Raw genomic sequence first — 19,584 nt, 5'->3', positions numbered from 1 at the left:
ACTGTAAAGCTTTTAATATATTTTAACTCTTCTGCTCTTCTGAGCTATTTATAGATATGTTTTCTATAAATATCAAATTTTATATACAAAAATGATAAAGTTCAAATTTTGACAAAATTAAATAGTTTAAAAAAAATTAAAATTGCAAATATTGTTGATGAAACTTGAAACTTTTTCATATTAATTATTATATTTTATTATGAAAAATAGCATTTTCAAAATATTTAGATTAAATTTAAGTTATTGCCTATTACAAATCTATTCACATAATTTTGTATTAAACCAATATTGACTTAAAATGTTAATAACAATAACTTATGATTTATATATTATAATTTATATACTATTTAAAGTTCTCTATTGACTCTACTAATACAAAAAGTTTTGCATATTTTTTACATTTAACCAATTATATTTTTAAATATTTTAAATAACAGACACTAAACTTCAAAATGAAATGGATGGCGACCTATTTCAATGAATTAAAGCTTTCAGGGATCTCAATGTTAGTCGACAATGAATATTGATCCTTAGAGGAAGGTTTATCAAAGCGAAGAGGAGGTAGAGTCCGCTAATAATAAATAATATAATAAATACTATATATTTGATAACAATTAATTCAAGTTTCAACCTACCATAACATTACTAATAGTAAAATAAATTGCTTTTATAAAATATACTATGTAGTAATATATTATGCTGATTGATCATCTACTCATAAAATCATTTTTCATAGATAATTATTTAAAATTATTCAAATAAAGTCAAAATATCCATTACGGCGATCTTTTCAATAACGAGATTACTGTACACTCTGTACAGTACAGCGCTTACCTATTTGATCGTTTTCATTTAATTTGTTTTTTTTTTCATCTATACATGCAAATATATTGAGAAAAAGTTTGTAAATTTGCCTATTTATCTGTACTGTTACATATTTAGTTTTATATGTAACTGTGACGAAACAAAATTAAAATGATTACAAAATATTTGCATTACTAGGTATATTATTTTTAGAAAAATCTTGAAATATTAGACACTTATATCAGTTATATGTACCAATATAATACATTAACAATATAATAAAATACACATAATATATGTTCAATCATTAAAATTTAAAATATGGTTATTCTTCTCATTATCTATCGGTTGATATTTTTTTATTTAATTATACATGTCTTATAATATACACGTCAATACTTATTAACATATATTTACATTTTTTTTTCACGTAATAATTATTTTTATACAAGGCAAGTACATATCATAATATTTATAATTAAATGTCGAAAATGATAGGTTTAGTGTAATTACTAATTATATGTTTAAAAAGCTGATATTTCATGAAACAGTTATATATGATTTATTTAGATGTACACATACGAAATAACATATAGATACTCCTAATGAGTAATATAATATTTATAGAATATATTATATTACATACCTACACTGTATACTATATAAATCGAAAGTATTTGACCACCACCAATACATTTATACTGTTTATTTAAATACTTATTATTATCTAAAATCTTCGGATAAATTTTTTTTCGATGATCTTAAATTAATAAATAATAATATAAGTAGGTACGTCGTTTGAATGAATTATTAGATTAGGTTTTTCTGTAAATCTCACACGTCATGTCTATCTATCATAAATGTAAACAGTAGTTATAAATACGCCACTAACAAAGCTACATGTATAGTATATTATAATATATTGTCGTTACCCATGCGCAATTATTGTAATCAATGTATACTCTGCCGACCTACAACAATTATTGTATGCATCGCACACGATCGATTTATTATAAATTATAATTAGAAATGATGTTGTAGCACATTGTTTATTTCTTTTCTTTGGTAAATTTAAAATATTTTCTAGAGAAATATAAATCCATTACACTTATTGCAGATTAAAAATATTCTATCTTAATTTTACTTATTTTGCATATTTTAGAGATGTTAAAAATAATGGCATATTTTAATATTCTGAAAATTATTTGGATCATATTATTAAGTTTATTAGTAAGATTTTGTTTTAAAATGTCAATTTATTTAATATATATATTTTTTCATTATTTCATTTTTTTAATAAAAATGTTTGATTTTATTTAATGCTTCTTGTTCATTGACCATCGAATGTCGTAATCTAATTTTATGTGTTTGAGATCCTCAATTTTTTTTTTATAAATGCATATTTAAATTGCTTTTATATACAATACTTTTAGGATATATTTTAACATTTTTGGAGCATATCAGTATATTTTATAGTTTTTTACAACATATAAATTCATACCATAATTATAATAAAATAATTTAATATGTCATACGTTATCAAAAATATCGTTTAAAAAAAAAAGAAATGATACGATTGAATTTTATTACCATACGCATTATGTAGAATTGTAGAATAAGAATATTATTATGGGCGTAGGACGTTTGCGCATCGCTACTGTTAAAAAAAGGCTTAGATTGTTTTCCTATATAACATAACAATTTTTATTAATTATTATTACGTAAATTATGATTTCAATAATTACAAAACTGTAAATGTATACAAAAATAATCGTCAATATTCAAAAACAAAAAAAAAATTAATACTTTTGAACGTATACTACCATATTATTTAATCATCTTATGAGATTAGATTCGTTATAAATTGCTAATAAATTACTCATTATTTACATTTATAAAAAAAATACAAAATTATTAAAACATAATTATAATCTAAATATGTTTAAACCCGTGTCCCATTATACTTAAAAATTGTTGTCGATTTATTTTCCCACTCGTATACTTAAAATAATGTTCGTTTACGAATTGTATATTTTTTATTTCTTTGTTTCTTAAACGAGCTGGCTCTTCAATCTTCATTAATTTTAATATTTGTTTCCACTTGAATCTACAACTGTGGTTCCTAAACTCATAAGTCATCAGTTATTAATATTATCGTAACCTATATGTTATCGGTGTATCATCCGGTCATGTCATGTCATTATAGTAGATAGAGATACCTTTTTATTTTTAATTTTCGCGATGCGCAAACGACCAATCAAATTTCTTACCTGAAGTACTAATGATGCGCAAACGACAAACACCGATTATTATAACCATTTTCATTGCTCAATTTTTTCACTTCCATTTGATTTTCCAATTACGTCTAATGCATGTCTTCAAATAAAATTTTTTTGAGTTTTTGGTATACTTAAATTTTCAAATTATCATAATCCCCATATCTTCTAAACCAATCATTATTAGCATTAAATGCTGAAAAATTCAGATAGGTACTAGTTTAAATCGCGATTAACATTTAAAATACAACGATATTATAAACATTTTTTTTTTATTTTAAGGGTGATTCCCATCTGAAATAAATAAGTTTGTATCTCCATCATAGAACTCTCTTCCGATGGTATAATAAGTGTTTAAAAATATGATCTTTATATATAGGAACTTATTAACTATTATACAATATCAGAATTAACATAAATTCATACCTAATTAATTGTTATATCTATTTAGAAATTGCATATGCTTAGTGGATCATTTATACATGCGTATCATTTATAGCATTTAAATATTCTTATGTTTTGGTATCTATGTGTAGATCTAGTGTATTTACGTGCAAACTATTTCAAAACTGCACAAGGGCAATGAAATTGTTACACAATACCATCACATATACGCTTCTCGCACTTTTCTGCAGTTGCCCATGGTAATTGAGGTACAGTAGTTAATACTGGTTCCCTAGGATCTGGTATTTATGTCTTAATAGTCGGTCACGGCCCAGCCGACGAAGATTGTTACAATACTGACGACTCGGCCATCGCACTAAGTCGTCATTACTATTGTTATAATTATTAATGTTCCTATATGCTGTATTATCGGTTGAAATACATATGATTAGAAAACTATTTGTAATCCAAAATTTATAAAAAAATTAACCAACGAATTAAAAACGTGACTCCCTATAGTGATATAATTTCGGATTAAGTATCTCAATACATTCGTATATTTATTATACAATAACAAAAGGTTTGTGCATTGTGTATGTGAATAATCGACGTCCTTGCATCTATCGAAAGACACGTACTTATCTACGCGGCTATATACTGGTCTTAGTAAACATGCAGGAAAGCGCAATGATCAATGATAATAATAATAATAACGATGATGATAATAATGAAAAAATAATCATAATAACGACGACACTCTGCAGTCCGCACGCATCGAAAAATGGAGCAGGGCCGGACGTTCGATTGATGATTGATATACATTATATATTTTCCCATGTCCTCAAATTACGAGAATATTTTTGTTCGATTACAGTCTATATTAAACGATTTCATAATAAATGTATGTTTTATTTAAAAAATATATAATCCTATAATTGGATCCGTGAGTTATAGATTATAGTCATTTTTTTTTTTTTTTTTATCGATAAAGTCATCATACGTTTGTAAAGTATGGAACTAGAAAACCTGGAGAAGATAATAATAAAAATGATTCAAAATTTCTGAATATATATTCCAAATAAAAAAGGTGTAACTTGTTCATTCCATGTTTCTTTGTAGCCGAAATACTGCTACTTTTCTAAATTGGATGTGTATAAACTATATCTATATCATTATGAGTAATTTATACTCAATAGTTATAGATGCAATTAACAAGTGAGAAATTTCTACTACATGCATAGCCATTATTTTGAATTAATCCATTAAATATTAATTATTATACGTATTTTTAATGAATAGTCACGATATAATATTGCGGTAGTATCTATTACCTACTTAAAACATATAGGAAAGAATGTAATTACTTTTGGACTTTTGGAAAACTGTGCAAATATTTTATGTTTTAATTCGGAATTTATTTTGTTTGATTTTATTTATTTATTACACAATAATTAATGTTTGTATCATGCTCATTCTTTGGTCACTATTAAAACCAATCTGCACTTTCAGAAAAATATCTCAATAACTAATAATTTCTAAAGACTTACGAATTTTACTTATGACTTTAATATAATTACCCACTAATTCGTGTGTATCAAATTAGAATATAATTTCAACCGTACATCTAGTTTTTAAATATTATTTTATACTATCTATGTAAATAAAACTACATACCTAGTATGATATTATTATTTCGTATAATTAAAAGTTATATTTTTCACATAAATATAACTTTGTGTGATATAAATGATAAATATCTGTTACACAAAAAACATATTATAACATTTTAATAGCTTATTTTTTAATTAAAACTATTTACACGAATAAATTTTAAAAATAAAAACATTAATTAATTAATGTTATTTCAACAAAAGACTTTATCTATCTGACAATAAATATTAAATACATTTATTTAAATCGATTTTCATTTATACTAATACAAACAATAATAATATATAAGTATATAACTAAAAAAATAATAAGAATTATTATTAAACAGAATCTAAGCCTATGTCTCTTTTCTCTAATAATTATAAATAATTTAACTATACTTAGTCTATTATTTATGTTATGCATTTATGCTTTGATTTTATTGGATATATTTTTTTGACAAATGTAGCCGCTCGTGATTTATAACTCAGTTAAATATTTTGTTCTAATATCGATCCTTTAGTAAGGAGTAAATACATTTAAAGTAGTTGAATTTTTACGAATTTGATGCTTTCGGAAACCTATAAAATAATTCTCCATCCTTTTTTATCATCCCAACTCACAAATAAATTAGAAATAATAGTTAAGAAATCAAAAAAATAGCAAAAAAATTGCTTATATCGCCTTCAAAATGCAACACTAATACTAGAAGATTTTCAGTTTCCTTAATACTTCTCTAGTTAGTGTTTATACGTTATATACACATATACTATATTATACAAGTACATTAAGGTGGCATGCGATATTACGAAAACAATATAGTAGGCATATGGCATGTATCGTTTTCACTTTCACGCAATTCGATCGGGTTATACGTGAATTATCTATAAAATACGTTTGTCGTTAAGTTAACACATATTTTGGCACTTACAATGCATTATTTATTATTATTAGATTATTGTCATAACAATATCTTATATCCGATTCTTGCTACGATATTGTCGATTCGTATGGCGGCGCGACCTCGTGACATAACGATAACACGCATTTCTGTTCCGATTCGTTTCGTTCTTCTTCCTGCAAAGAGCTTCATTTCCTATTCACGACCCGTATTCGAACCCACCGAACTTTCCAGTCCAAAAATCTAATTCAGTGAAAGCCAATCGATTGTACTAACCCGAGTGTATAAAACTGAAACTACGGATGTCCTATCATTCATTCGATTCGTCTATCTTCAAGCTAGTGCATCAAGGTTCAGACAAGACAAAGCTATGAAGTCATTTTCAGTAAGTACTTTAATATTAGGTACCTGTATTTATATAGGTACACAGCTTGTTTTCGAAGTAAATATACCCAAGTGTGGCACGGCATCGCGTATTCGACATAATACAATATTATACTTATCATCTAAACAACGGACTTGTACATTGCTTGTATGAAAAACGGTTCATGTAACTAATAATTTGCGCGAAAAAAAATCATTTTCGAAGCCGTTTGTTGAACTTAATGATATTTTCATATACGCTTTATTTTAAGATATAGGTACGTTGTAAATTTTAATTAAATCACAAATTTATAGTTTTTTTATTATTATTTGTAGTTCCTTTAATTTTCACGTTACTTATCATTTTTATAATATTATTAAAATATCAATTTATTCGATAGATACTTAACTTTTTTAACTTTTTGTGTGAGGTACTTGGGTTTTATTTATCAAGTTAGCGTTCATTCTATAAATAATTTTAATGCTATATTTTTATTTTTTTTACTTTCTTACCACAATAATTTGTTTGAAATTTCATTTTTTTAAATTAAAATGATAGCATTATTATTATTTATAATTTCAAGCATTTTGAAGCACTATATTTTATTGCATATGAAATTGTTATGATTTGCTATGTAAATTTACTATATATATATATATATATATATATATATACAAATTTTCTACTTTAAAATTTAAAATCAAACTAATCAAATAAACTATATTCATTTCGACCAGTTTTACGGAGAGTTTCCCGAGTACGTCCTGAAACGACTCTTTTTAATGTTTTGAATGCGTTTAAAATAAAGTATACACGAGTGAGCCCTAAAAAAAAAAAAGATCATATTTTAAACGTAATTTGAATGCGTCCCAGTTCATTTAGATTTTAGAGTTACCAAGGTGCACTGTGAAGAGGTGAACTGGCTTATACCTCAAAAAATATTTAATTATTATTATTTATTTAATTATTTTGGCTTACAACCATTTTTAAAATGTTATAATGCTTATAATTTAATATTTATATATTTATATTATTTATTTAATTTTTGTTGATTTTTTAATGCCATTATTTTCACATAACCAAATCTAGAGATTCGTTCAGTTTGATACTTTTTTATGTTATTCTCAATGAATTTAATTTTTTTTTCATTACCTGATCTAATCTTGTAATTTTATAATTTATTTATTATTTTTTATTATTAGAAGTTTGTACTTAAATTTGTTGCGTCTATTTTAACATTTAATATTTCCAAGAAGGTATTACAATGAAGGTTATTTATAAACAGTAAATACCTACGTATAGAATATGGGCTATAGTGCAAATAAAAACTAACATCATGTGATATTATAGGTACTATTATAGTATACATATTATCAACATAACGGATGTACTAGGGATATTATATACCTAATATGTAGATAACGGAACGCACTCGGGCAACGCTCATCTTACATAATATCATAAGTAACAACAGGTAAACTATAGGGGAACACCATATGATCAATAATATTTCGGAGGGGGGGAGGGAAAGGTCAACATTCAAAATAATGTATACTTAAACGGATAAAAGCGAAGGCAAATAAAAATCACAAAACAAAAACCTCTTTTAATTCGCCATGAAAATAATAACTTAAAAAATTAAACACCTCTTGCTGTCTGCGGGACACAGGAAAACCGTCCACGGTCATTACATTCCCGGGTTGTTGGCAAGTACTGCACGTATTGAAAACGGATATCGTCCTTTCAGGTGTTGTGTTACGCGGTGTGCGCGGTGACCGTTATCGGTTCGACGAGGTGCGAACCGGCAGAAGACGGCGCTCCGACCGACAAGGCACCGCAGGCCGACAGAAGGAGCTTCGGCGAGTACCACGGACTGTACGCGCCCGCTTACCACACCCACTACGGCGCGGCCGGCTACCACGGCCACTACGCCCCCGCATCCACCCACTACAGCGCTTACGGATACGCGGCCCCGGCGCACTACCACGGCCACGGATACGCGGCCCCGGCACACTACCACGGCCACGGATACGCTCCAGCACACTACCACGGTCACTACTACAACCATCACGAGACCACCGTTCACGGATTCAAACATCAGCCTGTCGTCTACCAGTCGGTGGTGCACACGTACCCCACGGCCACCGCGGTCGTGCATAAACCCGTACCGGTGCCAGTCGCACATCCCGTCCCGGTACCCGTCGTCCGTCCGGTACCCGTCGAGGTCCCTCGGCCGTACCCCGTGCCCGTCAACCGACCGTACCCGGTGGCCGTCATCAAACCCGTCGCCGTGCCCGTGGCCCAGCCGTACCCGGTGACGGTGTACAAACCGTACCCGGTCCCCGTGTACCGGCCGACTCCGGTGGTAACCGTGGCCAGACCGGCCGCCACCGCCGTACATTACGCCACCAGACTTCCGGCGGTTCGCGTACCGCTCGTCAGATATCCGGCACCGTCGTACGCGCAACACTCGCACGCTTACGCTCCACACTTTCGCGGGGCCGTGGCTTACCAGGGACATTCGTCGTACCAAGGACCGACTGCTTACCAAGGACCGTCGTTGTACCAGGGACCGTCGTCGTACCAGGGGGCTTACCCGGCAGAGGCACCGTCGTCATATCTGCAGCAACTGGCGGCTCTTAGGACGGCCGGCAGCAACTACGAAGTAAACGAAGCGGCGGCACAGCAGCAGAATCTCCAAGACGAATATTCGTTCCTACAAGAACAACGGGACGCGGGCGCCACCGATGTTCATCACCACGACGACGACGCCCATCATCATCACCTGCACGACCACGGGGTGATCGACCAGGACAGCGGTTACCCGCCGTTGACGGCCGATACCAGTCTGGGAGTGCCGAGCACCGACTACGCGGGCAAGAAGAAATGAAACACGGTATACTACGAAGAGTGACGTTCGAGAAGACTGCAACAGTTCCGCGTGTCAGCAGTCAACTCGAAACCCACGAATTTTTATCGAAAACGATTTCTTTGAAATCATTCCCTTGGACGTCGGTCCCGAGAAACGACTGTACATAATTTGTTTATTGTTATGTTATTATTATTAAATATTTTATTATAATTTGTATGCCATCGGGTCACTTGACCCGACTATTGTCTGTATTAGATACATTCTGTTAAGACATTTTTTATTTTATTTTATTTTTTTTTTGTTAAAATAAATCTTAAATGTCATTTTTGTTTAAATTGTCACTGCATAATTCAATACCTATGTATATAGTAATTTAAAACTTTAAACGGTTTTTTTGAAAACGAGCTGCGTTCCCGTTGTTTCTACATCAGTATGTTTCCAACACACTATTTCGTATAAAAAATATATTCGTATATCGTATACACGACCGCATCGTATGAACAATGTATCCGTTTCTATGGACCAATACTACCTATATCAATTTTGATTTATTATCGCTAAGAACGTATAATATAGTTTATACGTTTATTTTTACATAGTAAACTATATTTTATACGATTACCATAAACTATTTATAGTTGATTAAGTATTTTGAAAACTAAAGCTCATGTACAAATTAAAATTTATCACCCTCGTATTAATTACCATGTTCGTGTCGAAAATCGTCTGCACGCATGACGTCAATCTATCCATGTTTATGTATTTAGTAAACCATTTGACTCCGCAAGAATGTGTAAAACTCACTGCTTATTTGTATGCCGAAGGCCTTGAACTAACGGCAGTCAAAGAACTTGGTAAACAATCCTCAAGTCGTTGCTCATGTATAATTTTGTAGTTTTTTTGAATACTAATATAAATAATAAAATGTTTTATTGAGTAAGTAGTTATTAAAAAATATATATACAAGTTTAATGAAAAATACGTAATAGCTTTGTAGTTGAATAAAATGTTATGCATATTTCATTAATCCATTAAAAATATATACATATTAAATATATTATGTATTTCAATGAACAAATACAGATATTAATGCTGATAAATCACAGTAATTACAATTTATTATTATAGCGGATAACGCGATCGTTGTATGAATTATCCGTATAGATATTGTTTTAATTGTGAATATTTTTTTATATTTAAAAATAGTTAATTAGTTAAACCAAAAATATAAGGTAAAATTAACGCAAAATACTAATATTATAATATATTATAAATAAATTCAGGATTTTTAGCATTAGAATTTTAAAAATATAGGGTACTTAAATTTTCTACTAAATCATACAGTATAAGCAGTTTATAGAATACACTAAAATATTGATATATTCTGCTAGTCTGCTATAATTGGTAATAAATATTGATAACTATGATGAAAAATAAAGATAATGGTATTCTATAGTTATAATTTTTACAATATTTTTTCAATATAGTTCAATAATTTAAATAATATATTTATTTATCCGTAGAACAAGACTTGCCCTTAGATGAAACTTGTTTATCATTATTAATGACATGGAATAACACTGCCGGAAAAGAAAAAAATTTTCTCAGTATAGCTAATTGCTTAAGAAAAATAAATCATGAACAATTAGCTGAATGGTTATCTGACACAATTTTTACCCAATTAAGTATGGAATTAAATAATAGTTTTCTTCAAAACACTACAACACAAAGAAATACAGTTACAGTTTCATCTCGGCCACAGAAAATTCTACAGTAAAGACAGTTAAAAACGTTAAATACAATATATTAACAATTGAACAAAATAATTTTTTTAATATTTTGTATTTACTCAATAGAATTGAAAGGTGTCCTTTTGATAAAAATATTTTGTTTCTATTATTTGATACGTTTTGCATGTATTTAATTTTGATGACCATCGTAATATTTGTATTCTATTCACTGATTTTGTTGGTTCGAATTGTGAAAGAAAGTCAAAACATTCTAAGCAAGTATACTATGTTTAGAAATTAAAAAGTAATATCATGTTATATAATACAGTCATAATCATCAACCATTTTTAATTAATTCGTAAACTGTTAAGTATAATTTTATTTATTAAACACATGAACAAAATACTTAAGTTGAAAATTTAAGTTATTATAGTTTACTCTGATCTTAAAAATAAAATATTATATGAAATATCCTTTTACAGCGTCACAGAAAAAAAAGTACAAAATTCTTGAATTTGGTAACTTACCACAAGATTTAGAATCTGAAGACGAAATTTTGGAGCCTTTCTTTTGAATAATAATATTCAACTATATAAGGTAACTTAATATTATAACGTAATAAATAGATATATAGACATATACCAATAAATGTTAATACAATAAAATTTAATCGACAGAATATGGATTTTTATTGATGAAATTTGAAAAAAAGATGTTTATTACGTATTGATCCGCCTAAAAGTGATATTATTAATTCATAAAACAAAAAATAGATGTGTAAAATTGTTTTGTATCACCATCAATTACTTATGTTTAATATTAAAATACGATAAGTAGACTAAAACAATTGTAATTTTCATCATAATATTTTAATGCCAATAAAAATGAATAACAAAAATTTTAAATTAAATTAAAATTAAAATTATGTAGATACGTAAAACCACTTTTGATTGTTGCGATAAACCCTCCGAATGAATATTTTACTACTTTTACACCTCAGAAAATTAACAATTGTAAAAATATTACAATTTCTTGATTATTATTTATTACTATATAATCAGTACCTACATTCAAAATTTTCAAATACTATTTTTAAAAGTGAAATAGCACTATATTTGCTAATAAAAGGAAAAATACGCAGAGGAGTAAATATTTATACTTTGATTTAAATGACTATACAATACGAGAAGATAATGTAGCTTTAATTTATTGATTAGATGAAAAAATGGAAAATATAGGACTATAAGGTAAAGATTAATTAACTTTAAATGACCAATATACTTATCGGATATATGCAAAACAATATATTGATATAATTATTATAAAATTAAAGCCTTTATTAACCTTGAATTTATAAATATGTGTTGTTTCATTTTTTTTACTAAAGACCAGGTAATTATATATTAATTGTAATAATTGAAAAATATTTATCTGAAACAAAAATAAAAACAATATGATAATAATATTAATAATTTATAAATATAGTTTTAGTATGGTAAAATTACATGAATAATCAATTGCGTGTACAACTAAATATTATATAACGTATAGATCTAATTTTAGAATTAAAATATTTATAATATAATTGTGTATAGGTAGTCAGTATAGTCAGTACTCAGTACATATAACAAACCTCATACTGCAAGTCGGGAGCACGAAAAATAAACGTTGGCGCCCACGACCCGTTGTTCGTACCCACAGAATTATACGTACCTAGATATATGCATACTTTGCCTTTTTAGCTCCTAATTCTTATAACTTTCGTACCTTACCAACAATAAATAATTATTAATGGTTTTATGCCCCTTAATGAAAACTGTAAAAATGTATAATTTATTAAAATTGAAATAGCTTTTATTCAGTCAATTTTTAATTTAGAACCATAATTGAAGACATCGAAATTACCTTAAAAAATTAGGCGTATCCGAATATAGCGTTCAAAATAAGTGTTGCTGCTTAAAAAAAAACATGTTTTATTATGCATGCGCAAACCGAAATAATAAAAATTTCGAAATATATCCGTGAATGTGTATTTAATAAATACTATTTATACTTGTACCACTAGCTAGTAAAAAAAATTCGATTGATTCCAATATAATCCGGATAAGAAATTCAGTGTTCCCTAAATTGGTGAACACGAGGTAAGTAAAAATAAATACATTATACAGATTTCGGACTTCCCCCTCCCCGAAATTTTTTTTTAATACGTCCTTGGCCTTTAGAATAATGCAATCAAATATTATTAATATTATTTAATTTAAATAAGCTTCTAATATTATTGACTAATTTAATACATTTTTTTTCAGCATAATTCATTATTCAGCAATCTGTTACAATAATGAACAATAAGCTTAATTGATAATACTTAATAATCGCAGGAATAACGGAATGAAGATATCTACCATTAGAGATATTTCGTTGGGGTAAAATTTTGTAATTAATGGGAAATATTTATTTGAACATTCGTATATAGTCCGCTCGTAGAACGAGATGGTTCAAGGTGATGTAGTTAACAAGGGAACTAATTGACTATTATGGGGATCTAGTTGGACGAGGATCTAGATGATATGTCACCGTTCTATATATCAACACAAGATTATGTACAATAATATTATTATCAAAATCATATTCAAATAAGAGTAATTTTATTCAATCACAAAATTGTGTGTTTCAATTATTGTCTTATACTCTTATGGTCTATACTTGTTACTATACTCGTCACAATACATATTTTATTTAAATAAAGTAAATACTCTTAAGTCGCAGTAACTTTCAATACAAGATGGGTAAGGGTTTCAATAATTACATGTGTAAAAAGTTCTTTCATCCGGCATCAAGAGATAATTTAAAACGAGTAAGTATTGCTTCAGTAAACGACATATTATGTACCTAACAAAAATGAAAAATGCACACTGATTTATTATTTGCTAATCTAATTCATTTGATAACCATATACACAAATTTAATGAAATAGTTTTATGTTATTATTATACTTTAAATGTCTAGGTATTAAATGATTGTTTTTTAAATTATACACTTATTAAAACTAAAATATCCAATTTTAAAAAGAGTTGTGTAAAATATTGAAATTTAAAAATGTTCAAAACTTACAAAAGCATTTAATATCATCAACAAATAACAAGAATACATGAATAATGTTTTTGATGATCAGATAATAGATAAATTTTCTCTAATATTAAATATTTGATATTTTGTCTGTTTTTAAGATGGAAACAACACATGAGGGTGTGACATATTACACTATGCTCTTAAATGTTACAATTTTTATCTATAATTATGCAAATAATTTACAGGTATGGATGGCAGAACAAAAATCAGTTAAAGATAAAAAACGTCAAGAAGAACTTCGTCTACAATATGAAAAAGAACAAGATCTTTATAACAACAAGTAAAATACTTTACTACAAAAAAAAAATGTATACTTTGTTTGATAATATGTTTTATTTATTTATTATATTTATGTTTTTCAGAGCATTGTTGTCAAAAGAAAGCAAGGATAAATTAAGCGTAAATTTTATGTATGAACCACCACCGGGTGCTAAAAAAGAAAGAGAACGTGAAGATAACGAGCCGGAATATAAATTTGAATGGCAAAGAAAATTTAATGCCCCTAGAGAAGAGTAAGTAGTGTGAAATATTATTGTTTTTGATATTGTATTTATTGTAGGTATTAGTGTTATTAATAGTTATAATAATTTTTTTCTGAAATCCTTGTGTTTGGCATTTTCTAAAGTATTGTAAAGTATATAATATTTTCTGTATCTTTACATTGGCCAATCAAAACAATTTTAAGAGAAAAATCCTTGCGTCATATTATGTAGATACAGATGAAATTTTTTTATTAAAAATATAATGTAATTTATTAGTTTGTTTAATGGAGTATATTATTATTTATTTCTTATGTACATAATCATCTTGCTCATATAATATACAAATGGTAGATGTGGCATTGCCTGAGTTTACAGTATAATTTTATTCGTGAAAAATATATTTCAATAAATTGTACAAAGCAAATAAACATATTAATAGTGTTTAACATAATATAATATTATTGATTTTTGATATTTTTAAATAAATATCAATAAACAATTGAAAAAGAAAAGTAAACCTTCACTACTGAATACTGACTATAGCCTAAGTAGATATTGGTAGATTTTTAGTTAGTATATCAGCCTCTTACATTTTTTTCAATGTGTTGAGTTATTCTTAATAACTTGATAAATCCTTATCTTAATGTTTAGTATTTTTGATTTGAATAACTCAACTAAACTATCATTTTATTAGTTCTTAGCTCTCTTTACTTTATCAACTTATTATTCTATGACTACTAATTTACACTAGACCTCTACCATTTTGTCAAAATTATTTTATACCGATTTTGGAAAATATTTAGCAATTTTAATGTAGAAAAGTTTCACAAAGTTTTTCAATATTATTATACAGTTGAATTCACTTAATATGATATTCTGAGTAAAACGATTCCAAGCAATGTATTTGATTAGTTTTATATCTTATGTGTAGTACTTTTAGTCGTATTAAACAATATCGGTTACAACGATAATCCTGATATAGCGATATTATTTTGAAATGAAAATGGGTTTTTATATTCACCTATAACAATTTATAATACATACACATATAGTAAATTTGATTTTGTTCGAAGTGATAATTATTAATCTTATCTGTAACAGATAATGTGTCTTGTACAACATGTAATATGTATATTATTACGGCATACGTATTTAAATATAAAAAAAGCACTACAAGGTGTTTCATGGACCATGTTGAACTTGATAATTGCAATAACTTTTGTTCTATTGAACATTTTAACACTTTTTTTTTTTTAATTATCAAAATTTCATCTAAACTCTATTTAAATTAATTTTTTGATTTTTTTTTAAATTTTTTATAAAAATTAAAATATTAAAAAATTTAATATTTAATATTTAAAAAAATCAAAATAGCCACTTTGTTGATATGATTTTCTGGATAATTGACAATCGATAATTGCTGTAACACTGATAAGCAAGAAATAGATTTGAATTTAAGTAAACTTTAAGAATTATTTAAAAATTATTACTTATACTTGACTGAATCAGTTTGAGGCAATGGAGTGTTATAGCCTTTATTTACTATTATTAAAATTCAAATATAAACATTATCTTGTATTAATATCTACTTATTTGATTAAATTTTCTACATTTCCTAAACAGGTCAAACTTAAATAATTACCTTCAATTTTTTTTTTATGAAAACTTCTTCCCAAATTCTTCTACAAACCTGTATTTAAATAAACTAACATGATATCAAAATTTTTTTCATTATTATAATTATTTCTTGTATAAGATTTTAGTGATATAAAATGATAACTGCATAGTTATGTTTTGTTTTATGTAATGTAATACTAATTTCAAGTATTTTTCCTTTATAGTTATTGTAAAGGAGATCAAGAAATTCGAGATCAGCCATTTGGCATTCAAGTTAGAAATGTACGATGTATAAAATGCCACAAATGGGGTCATATTAATACTGGTAAGTAATTCTTGAAATATATATTATTATACAACTTATATAATATTGTATTGATTTTTAAATAATTTTTATTTAAATTGTTTAAGTAAAAAAATTAATCAAAAATATTCTAGTATTTAAAATATAAATTAATGTTTTATAGACAAAGAATGCCCCTTATTCAATCAGGCAAGTATATCAGAAGCTGTAACAAGTAATGCAACATCAAATGGTACTACTGCTAATAAAAAAACACAAGAATTAATAAAACAAATGCGAGAAGATGGTTTGGAATTGAAAAAAAGTGCTGCTTCTACACAGCAACAAATATCATTTGCAGTAAGTTATACATTTCTTGTTAATTCGACATTGTATAAATATTTCTTGTTGTTATTTATATAATTAAATTTAAAATATTAACAATATTTACAAATTAATTTTCAATTTTTTTATTTATGTGATCTTTCTTGTTAACTTTTTGTTGAAATCAAATTCTGTTACTTTATAAATCTATCTTTCTTATTATCTTTTATTAATATTGATATTAGAAGTATGAACTAATATAACTAATAATATGATATTCCTATTATTATAATTTTTTTTTTTTTTAATACAAATTTCAATAACTATATAAATTATTTCTATACCTTTAATAAGTATTAATCTTAATACTTCTACTTAAAAGTTAAAATTATTGATGACTAATTATTATTTTCAGAACAATGGAGAGGATAGTGACACAGAACTATTTATGTATGTAAAAACATTAAGTAGAAGGAAAAAAATGAAATTACTCAAGTAAATAAATTCAACTATATTCAAAAATTTTAATACTTAAATATTTTTATAACATTATTTGTTTTTATTTTGTTTTAGACGATTGGATAGAATGGACAAAATTATGATGAAAGAACAAAAGTCGATTTCAAAAAAAGAAAAACTTTCTAAAAAACAAAATAAAAAGAAAAAAGACAGCAGTAGTAGTTCTGATTCTTCTGATTAATTAAGTTTACTTTGTATGATTTTTTTTTTTTTTACCTATTTACTGTGTATAAATACATGCAAAATTTCACTTATCTGAAATTGTACAGAATCTTAGAGTAAAAAATATTTAATACATTATGCATGTCATTTTCAATTATTACATTAAACGAAGAACATGTTCCTCTTATCTCAATGTCATCTAAGTTGCATTCAATTTCTGTATTATCTGAAGTTATGTAAAATAACTGGATTATATTAAACTATTGGCGGATTTGGAATTTACCTATATAGTGATATTTAATCATAATTTGATGGCAAGTATACCAAAATCATGTTATACAAAACAACCATCTTTGCACAGACAATTTCTAAAATTTCTATTAGTTGTTGTCCTCAGAAAATTTATGTGAAGGTAAAAACCTAGTCATCCATAAAATTATAAGGTTATGATAAGCTTGCAGAGTTCGAGAAGCATAGTCAGGAATAATTAGAGGATGTAAATATAACTTTGAAAAACAATTGTGTGATTAAAAACGGTGAGCCTATATTTAATAAATATTTTTAAGAATTTTTTTCCCAACCAAAGCACCAAGACAGTTGAATTTTTTTTTTTTTTTTTAATTAAATGCATTTGATATTTTTAGTCATTATACAATGGTGAATTTAATCATTTCTTCGTTTCACAACTTTTTCCAAAATTCATTATTTATTTCTTATGGTATTTCACAAATAATATTCTTGCTTATTTTAAATTTAAAATATTAAAATGTAAGCCAATAAATGTCAAATTGGCTTACAAAAATGTCTTATATAAAAATTAATTAAATTACATAGTAAAAAAAAAAAAAAATTAAAATTGCAAAAGTATTAAATAATGACATGAAAAAATGCTTTGGTTCTGTAAACCAAAAAAAAAAAAAGAAAATAACATGCTTTTCATTCAACTTGAATTTTTCATATAAATAAAACTTGAAAATAATACCTAATTATTATTAAGCTTGTAAATTGAGACATTTTATCATACATTTATTTATAGGACATTAACTAGTAGATAACAATAACATAGTTGAAAAGGTGATATATGCAACAACCTTCTTTAATAATAATGTTACAAAATGTGAGTCATTTACCTCTAATACTCTTTAAAATACTTCTTTGATTAACCATTAAAAGAAAAAAATGAAATTAAAATGATAATGCAACTCATAAATACTCTGTTCCAAATAAGAAGACACTACTTTGGCGTATACAAATTACAAATGAATCGTGAGACGACATTCAGGCCCTCAAACAGTGGCTAATCATTCTGTGATTGTTCGTCGCTGAATATGTAAAAAATTGAAATATCGAATACAATTTGAATAACAATACGTTTACACTCATTACACACAATTGTGATTGGTAGATATGCAATTAAATATTTCAAAAATCTTTATGCAAATAATATGGTACAGGTTTCATGTTTAAACCTAAATTCTTACATCTCATTATTATCTTTCTCGTATACTCACACTAAATTTGTGTGATTTTTCACAAATTCTTTTAATTATTCAGTTAAAAATTCACAGTAAAATGATCATGATCTGTTTTAATTTTTTTCATGTTATTCATTAGTTATACTCTTATATAGTGAATAACAATAAATGTTATTATTTTTAAATATATATTTATATAAAATCTAGATGTTTATTTGATTTTCATTTATCAGTACCATTTTTTTTTAAGTTTAGTATTATTATTAATAATTTATATTAGTGGCGTAAACTGGGTGGTGCAAATGCAGCACTTGCACTACCACATCTTAAATGTGGTGGTTCAAAGGTATGTTTTTGCACCACCAGAAAATCATTGAAATATATAATATATAAACAGGAACATCGTCTCAACTTAAAATAAATAAAAAGATATTGTTGATTGTTTTTTTTATTAATTTTATAATTATAAAGGTTTTACTGCTAAAATAATTCAAAATGTATTTATTATTTAAAGAAATATATGGAAAAAATATATAGTTTATTGGGAAGGATTTTGCTTAGGAACTTAGATTATTGGTGTGTTGGAAATTATAGGTTGAGAATATGCCTCTG

General features: G+C 26.8%; 2 protein-coding genes across 2 annotated transcripts; both read left to right on the top strand.

Annotated features, from left to right (window-relative positions):
- Positions 1-6,320: 6,320 nt before the first annotated feature.
- Positions 6,321-9,586, top strand: LOC112595843 (cytadherence high molecular weight protein 3-like). The gene is made up of 2 exons (XM_025341224.1): positions 6,321-6,400; positions 8,127-9,586. Exons 1-2 carry the CDS (start codon positions 6,386-6,388, stop codon positions 9,267-9,269), a joined length of 1,158 nt encoding a protein of 385 aa, XP_025197009.1. The 5' UTR covers positions 6,321-6,385; the 3' UTR covers positions 9,270-9,586.
- Positions 9,587-13,618: 4,032 nt separating this feature from the next.
- Positions 13,619-17,635, top strand: LOC112595991 (corepressor interacting with RBPJ 1). The gene is made up of 7 exons (XM_025341424.1): positions 13,619-13,835; positions 14,296-14,390; positions 14,473-14,622; positions 16,434-16,534; positions 16,677-16,852; positions 17,232-17,311; positions 17,390-17,635. The coding sequence occupies exons 1-7, from the start codon at positions 13,764-13,766 to the stop codon at positions 17,514-17,516; spliced, it is 801 nt and encodes a 266-aa protein (XP_025197209.1). The 5' UTR covers positions 13,619-13,763; the 3' UTR covers positions 17,517-17,635.
- Positions 17,636-19,584: the final 1,949 nt, after the last annotated feature.

The sequence above is a fragment of the Melanaphis sacchari genome, unplaced genomic scaffold (genome assembly GCF_002803265.2).
Source record: "Melanaphis sacchari strain LSU unplaced genomic scaffold, SCAv2.0 Contig2_pilon_pilon, whole genome shotgun sequence".
Lineage (NCBI taxonomy): Eukaryota > Metazoa > Arthropoda > Insecta > Hemiptera > Aphididae > Melanaphis > Melanaphis sacchari.
This window is presented reverse-complemented; position numbering and strand designations above follow the sequence as displayed.